Source organism: Condylura cristata, unplaced genomic scaffold (assembly GCF_000260355.1).
Source record: "Condylura cristata isolate star-nosed mole 26May11 unplaced genomic scaffold, ConCri1.0 scaffold00026, whole genome shotgun sequence".
Classification (NCBI taxonomy): domain Eukaryota; kingdom Metazoa; phylum Chordata; class Mammalia; order Eulipotyphla; family Talpidae; genus Condylura; species Condylura cristata.
This window is the reverse complement of record NW_004567127.1, coordinates 9102935-9110019: the sequence shown is the minus strand read 5'-3', so window position 1 is coordinate 9110019 and position 7085 is coordinate 9102935. Positions and strand designations below refer to the sequence as shown.

Genomic DNA, 7085 nt, shown 5'->3' with positions numbered 1-7085 from the left:
AAAAAAAAAAAAAAGATGTATGCCATTTGCAGCAATGTGGATGGAGCTGGAAGGGATTGTGCTCAGTGAAATAAGTAAGAAGGAGAAGGGGAACCATAGAGTGGTTTCTCTTACAGCAGGAATATAGGGGAAACAAGCAAAGATTAGAAAAAAAATACAGGGGGTCTCCCTGGTGGTGCAAGAGGTTAAAGTGCAGCACTATGAAGCTGTCTGCAGCCGCTGTAGCATGAATTCAGTTCCTGGCCTGGGAGGTGACCCACCTGGCACACAGACCTCTTCTGTCTCTCCCTATGCGTATGTATATTTCAGTCTGCATGTTTTGCACCCCACAGTGTCTCTGGTGAATCCTCTCACCACCCGCAGTTCTGGCCTGTATCCCAGTTATTGTATGCACAAATAAATACATCTTTTAAAAAAGTACAAAACTTGCAAGCAAACTATAGATCTGAGGCACCCAGCAGGGGAGAGGGAGGGAGGGGGTCAACACCAGAGGGAAGAGCACAAAGGGCCATTGTTCATGGGTGATGTGGAGGTGGGACATCTGTGGAGACTACACCTGAAGGGAGACATCAAATACTGCACGACAATAAACAACGATGCAAGAAAAAGATCCTAATCTACCTGGAGCGCTTAGAACAGGGCCTGGCATGTGGCAAGCTGAACGTGTTGTCAATCACAAACCTCACAGTGGTGAAGCTGGTATTGTTCCCTTCATTTGACAGGTGCCTGCATGAGGAAACTGAAGTCCAGAAGAGTCACAGATAATAATTTCCAGGCGGGGGACCGGAGGCCCTATCTTGCGCTCCTACCCTCCAACAGCTCCTGCCATTCTGAGGACCCCAGAAGCCAGGAAATTGACATACGCAGCTTTGAAAGTGGGACTCTAGAAGCTCAGTAGGGCCCTGGGAAACTGAGACAGAGGCTTTGGGGTCTCTGCCTGCCAGTCCTTGACAGGGGAGAAGGGTGTGAAGAGAGCAAAGCAGGTGGAGAAGGAGCCCAAGAACTCTCAGAAGGTGGCGTGCTGAGGGGTGAGGCTCCTGCCTCTCAGTGTGTCTCCCCAGTCACCAAGGTGGGAGCCGAGGAACAAGGTCCGGCCTCCTGGCAGGAAGGGGAGATGCGCTCCTGAGCTCCTGAGCCCTCAGCTACTGATCTGGCGTTCAGCACCTACAGCCCAGCCTGGAAGCCTGGTGACAGGAGTCTGCATTAGCAGCTCCGCGGGAGTTGCTCCCCTACCTCCTTCCACCCCCAGATTGGGAAGCTTGGGCCTGGGCTTGCCATCCCAGGGGCACTGGACTAGGATGGGGGATGGGCTCGTGATAGGGGGTGCCCTGGGTGTCCTCTTTCGGCCCCATGGAGTCCTCCCCCATCCCCCAGTCATCCGGGAACGCTTCTACTTTGGGGAGGGCCCCTCAGACCCCAGGCCCCTCTACTGCCAGCGGGGTCCCCGAAGTGGGGCTACGGGACGTGGCTTCAGAATCTGTGGCCCTCTTCTTCATGCTCCTGCTGGACTTGACCGCGGTGGCTGGCAACGCTGCTGTGATGGCTGTCATCGCCAAGACACCTGCCCTCCGAAAATTTGTCTTCGTCTTCCACCTCTGCCTGGTGGACCTGCTGGCCGCCCTGACCCTCATGCCCCTGGCCATGCTCTCCAGCTCCGCCCTCTTTGACCAGGACCTCTTTGGGGAGGTCGCCTGCCGCCTCTACTTGTTCCTGAGCGTGTGCTTTGTCAGCCTGGCCATTCTCTCGGTGTCGGCCATCAACGTGGAGCGCTACTACTACGTGGTCCACCCCATGCGCTACGAGGTGCGCATGACCCTGGGGCTGGTGGCCTCCGTGCTGGTGGGGGTGTGGGTGAAGGCCTTGGCAATGGCTTCCGTGCCCGTGTTGGGAAGAGTGTCCTGGGAGGAGGGAGCACCCACCATGCCCCCAGGCTGCTCGCTCCAGTGGAGCCACAGTGCCTACTGCCAGCTGTTCGTGGTGGTCTTTGCGGCCCTCTGCTTCCTCTTGCCCTTGCTCCTCATCCTCGTGGTCTACTGCAGCATGTTCCGCGTGGCCCGCGTGGCCGCCATGCAGCACGGGCCGCTGCCCACGTGGATGGAGACGCCCCGACAACGCTCTGAGTCTCTCAGCAGCCGTTCAACTATGGTCACCAGCTCGGGGGCCCCCCAGACCACCCCACATCGGACGTTTGGGGGCGGGAAGGCGGCAGTGGTCCTCCTGGCTGTGGGGGGACAGTTTCTGCTCTGTTGGCTGCCCTACTTTTCTTTCCACCTCTACGTGGCCCTGAGTGCTCAACCCATCTCAACCGGGCAGGTGGAGAGCGTGGTGACGTGGATAGGCTACTTCTGCTTCACTTCCAACCCTTTCTTCTATGGATGTCTCAACCGGCAGATCCGCGGGGAGCTCAGCAAGCAGTTCGTCTGCTTCTTCAAGTCAGCTCCAGAGGAGGAGCTGAGGCTACCTAGCAGGGAGGGCTCCATTGAGGAGAACTTCCTGCAGTTCCTTCAGGGGACAGGCTGTCCCACCGAGTCCTGGGGTGCGCGACCTCTACCCAGCCCCAAGCAGGAGCCACCTGCTATTGACTTTCGAATTCCAGGCCAGATAGCTGAGGAGACCTCTGAGTTCTTAGAGCAGCAACTCACCAGCGACATGATCATGTCGGACAGCTACCTCCGTCCTGCCCCCTCACCTCGACTGGAATCGTGACGGGCTGCTGGACACTTGGAGGGAGATGGGGCTGGGGGCCAGTTATGACTGCAAGGACCACCTTGAAGGATCATCTTTTCTCAGCTACCCGGGGCTGGGGCTGGGGTCTCTGCACACAGCTTTTGCTTAGTGTTTCTGGATCAGGAACAAAGCCAACAGGATGGAGGTGTGGCCAAAGCCTTGGACGTGGCTGTGATTTTTGACTACTCGGGGAGGGGACCTGGTGAGATGGTGATGAGAGTAAAGGGTCACAAAGGTGAGATGCTTCTCCACCCGTGAACTTTTCATGTCTCAGGAAGCAGGGAGATTCTCAGGGTAGGAGCTGGAGGATACAGAGCAGCAGGCCAGGTTTGCAGTTATGCTGGGGACCCTTCAGGCTACTGCATTTCTCAGTGTCATTGTCCAGGGCAGTAATTGTGTCCAAGCAAGGTAAGATAATGACTTGTGTTTTCTCATTTCCTTGCTACGTTTAAAAAGAGCCAAATTACAGCCAACTGTTTCCTTTTCGTTAATATACCCTCCCCTGCTTTGACCAGTGGAGGTTTCCTTACAAGTGGGTTTATTCCTTTCCGGAGTTTGGCCGGAGACAAGGGGAGTGGCAACCAGAGCATGCATGGAGGAGCAGGAGACAGGGGAGCTGGCGCTTGCTATCCCCGCTCTCCAGAAACAGTCCTTCTGCTCTATTTTCTGTGTCTCTCAGCACATGGGAGATCAACCTTGGGCTTGATCTCAGCAGAGGCCAGAATAAGGTAGGGTAGCCCTTCCTCCTTTGCTTTTGGAATGAAGGAGTATAAAGGTTGGGGGCTGGGTGGCTGAAGATTGGAAGGTTAGTGTTTGAGTTGCTGAGGTGGCTGCAAACAGAGAAGCCAGGAGATCACCCTGATCAATAATAATGCACATCTTTTTTCCCCTAGGACTGGCCTCCCTGATCTCTCTCCTCATGGCAGTGACCCACCTCCAGCCCCCTGGACAATTGGGTACAAGAGACTAACGTTGGGAAGGGGAAGGGTGGGGCCCCCATGGTCCATTAAATGCCTCCCTACTTCTACTCATTGCTCTCAAAATTAGCTTCAGTGACGACTTAAATTTCTCTATCTGCAGCCCTGGGTTGGAGAGAGGGCACAGGCGTTGGGCTCAGCTTTTCACTGACTGAAACTGTACACATTATGTTGACTGGTATTGGCGGTGGTATTTTCAAGGTAGCGGAATAACTGCACACTGGACAGGATATCCACCTGGGACTACCTGTCCATCCCACTTCCCTCAACGAATCAGCTAACATTTAAGGCTTGAGGTAGGACCAGAGGGTGATGTGGTCTGTATCTGGAAAAACCCCTGGCTTACTCAATATCCAAGGGCAAGATGGACTGGTGAGAGTGGGGTAGTTTCCCCTTTGAACCGCCAATAAATACTTTTTATTACAAAGTCACACTGGTATCAACATTGACTCCCTCAGTACAATCCAGGGCTTACCAGTTGAATACCCAATATCTGGGAATCACACAGAGGATGTATGGTCACTGCCTTTGGGAATTCATAGTCTAATTAGAGATGATACCTTGTGTTTTTACAGTGCATTTACATCTGGTAAAGCTCTGTAGAATGTTTGAGAAATAGATTGGAGAATATGTTCATGGTTCTAAGGGTTCAGTCCACTGCAGCAAAACACCACAACCTACAGATTGTGGAAAGTGTGGAGATTGTAAGTGAATCTCTAGTTAAAAAAGTAGTTCATTAAACAAACATGGGCAATCAGCATTTCCCTTTAGATCTAGGAAAAATTCCAGGTTTCTGTCTTCCTATCACTAGATTTTAGCATAGTATCTATTAATTAAGTCGAGAAAATCTATTAATTAAGTCTTTTGTGATTGAAGATGGGCTCCTTCCCCCTTCCTTTAAGATCACAAAAGAGGAATCTCTTTCTTAGATAAGGGAAAACTTCCAAACATCACTCATCAGTTAGTAAACCCTACGTATCGCCAGCAGGTGGCAGTATGAGTCCAGCCGAAACAGAGACGGTAAAGAGGGAGGGAAAAGAGAGGGAATTAAAACATTGTTTGGCAGCCATTTTATTAATTTATCTGGCCTTTTCCTTCGCTCTCCGATCCTTCAAATACATTAGTGAAGAAAGCTTTAAGAATAAGAATATATGTAATTCAAGCTGTAATACAGCTATCCTGTAAGGCAGGGCATTTGTAATTTTTGACACTATGATCAGATTGGCGTTATTGCAGAATTTGATATTTGCTGGTTCATCTGCCATTTATTTTCCCCTAAGTGGATGGATTGTGAAGGAAATAAAAATTTCTCTTCTATTATGCGGAGAACTTTTCCAACAATTTCTGCTGTGGCCACTTTCTAGGAATGTTCTAGTCTCTAGGATCACTTGGTAAAGTTCGCAGGTAATCCTGCAAGCTTTGTGGACAAAACATGACCTCTTTAATCCACTGAGAACCAACAGGTTGAGGCAATTGTTCTGTTCCTGCACCCTGGAGTAACTCCCAATACCAGATGACAACCATGTACCCCAGAAAAATTTTAGTGGCGGTGTAGAAAAGGCATGAACTTGAGAGTTAGACCTATGTACTGTGTGAGTTTGAGAACGATGTTTAATTTCTCTGAGCCTATTTCCTAATCTGTAATATGGGGATAAAAATGACCTACTTCACAGGGTTAGTTGTTGTGAGGCTTAGAAGAGGGCCGGTGGAAGCACCTAGCCATCCCTGGCAAATAGGTACTTAATAAATACTGCTTTTACTTCCTTCTCCTTTTGCCCTTTTCCCCATTAACTATTGATTATGGAAAAGCATTACTTTTTTTTTTTTTAAAGATTTTATTTATTTATTCGTACAGAACTGGGGTACAGGCCAGAGATGCGGAGGGTGAGAGGATTCACCAGAGACAGAGCGGGGAGCAGAACAGGCAGATCCACGAAGTACACTGCTGAGGGGAGCAGCGGGCGGGTCAGGAAAGGTCTGCCACGCCATGTGGTCACCTCCGGGGCAGGCGGGGATCGAACTCATGCGGAAGTGGCTTTAGTTTCTTAGTGTAGTGCTTTAACCCGCTGCGCCACCAGGGAGGGCCGGAAAAGCTTTACTTTTTATTCTAACAGTCATTTGGAATTGAGTGGGAAAACTCAAACTCTTAAGAATTGGTACTCTAAGAGAAGAGGGGCATCAAGTTTAGTTGTTCTCAAGAAATTCCTCTAGTGAATGAATCATCACTACATAGACCTTTCCATTGGACTGAAGTTTAGATTCTAGTAGGAAATTAACATAATCACAAGGTTGTAGGCGCTCCAGTGTTCCCCCTCCTATAATGTATGGTCAAAGTATTTGTGGGATAATGAAACAGTAAAGGTAATTTAGGGCCACCACGGCACTACCCAGAATTGTAAGTAAAAATTCTGGATTTTTTCATAAGGCACTTATTTTCAGGGATATGAGAGTTCAGAGGCAAGTTTTAAACTATAACTTCCTCTCTCTCTCTCTTTTTTTTTTTTTTGGTTACCGCAACAGGAAATTTTTAGGAGTCACAGGATGCACTGGTTTCTTCTGGGGTATAGCGCTGAGATTGACCAATCTTGGTGAACTTCCTGTGTTCCTAATGCAGGGTGATGTTTGCGTTCAAACTGGTTTCCATTGTAGAAAGGCAGCATGGGAACTTTCTGGAGCAACTACATGCTTACCTTTCAGGTAATAAGAGTACCTGCTGCTGATTTCAGAAGTCCCTTTGCCAACACATTAGTAGGGCAACTCTCAAATCCACAGAAATTCGTACGTGACGGCACAAGAACTAGGGTACATTTTGACAACAGTGGCGGTGAGCCAATGTGCGGGCAAAAAAAAAAAAAAGATTAAGGTCCTAGGTATGGTCGGTCTTACAGATCTCGGATGCCAGGCGTGGTCAGGGCTCAGGTTTTGCAGTTCCCAATCCGTAGATCTGGTTGACACGACTCTGGGAAAGTGTGCCCCGGATCGGCACAGCCAGCGATCAAAGGGACTTCCTGGCCAGCGAGAAACTCCCTGATGAAATGACTTAGGCGGGTAGTGAGCTGTCTCGGGAATCCCCAAGCCCGCCCAGACCCGGCTGGATGACCTCGCGGGTCCAGGACGCCACGAACGGTGAAGTCCAGCCCCCAGTTTTCCTACATTTTTCTAAATAAGGCGGCCAAAAAGGTGAAAGGGGACTGAGGACGAGCGGCACCCAGCGCGCTCCAGGAGTCCTCGCCACCCCGCGACCGCCACCCAGGCTCCCGCTGCCGCCCGGGCACTTCCGCTTCCGGTCACGCCTCCTCTCCCTTCGCGGGACAGGTTAGAACAGAAACCGCCGCGAGGCGTTGCCGGAAGTGTCGTAGCACCGGATATCCGGTTCTCCGG

General features: G+C 50.6%; 1 protein-coding gene across 4 annotated transcripts in view; it reads left to right on the top strand.

Moving 5' to 3' along the window:
* GPR61 (G protein-coupled receptor 61) overlaps nucleotides 1-5421 on the top strand; it is an 8752-nt gene extending 3331 nt beyond the window's left edge. The window contains exons 3-4 of one of the 4 annotated variants that reach the window (XR_001145852.1): nucleotides 723-2872; nucleotides 3621-5421. Coding sequence is in view for 1 of the 4 variants with exons in the window: in XM_012730202.1 (XP_012585656.1) it covers nucleotides 1351-2706 (1356 nt within the window). In the remaining 3 variants the exon portion in view is untranslated. Of the gene's footprint in view, nucleotides 1-722 lie in introns of all 4 variants that reach the window. The other 3 variants (XR_001145850.1, XR_001145851.1, XM_012730202.1) reach the window with 3 other exon arrangements.
* Nucleotides 5422-7085: the final 1664 nt, after the last annotated feature.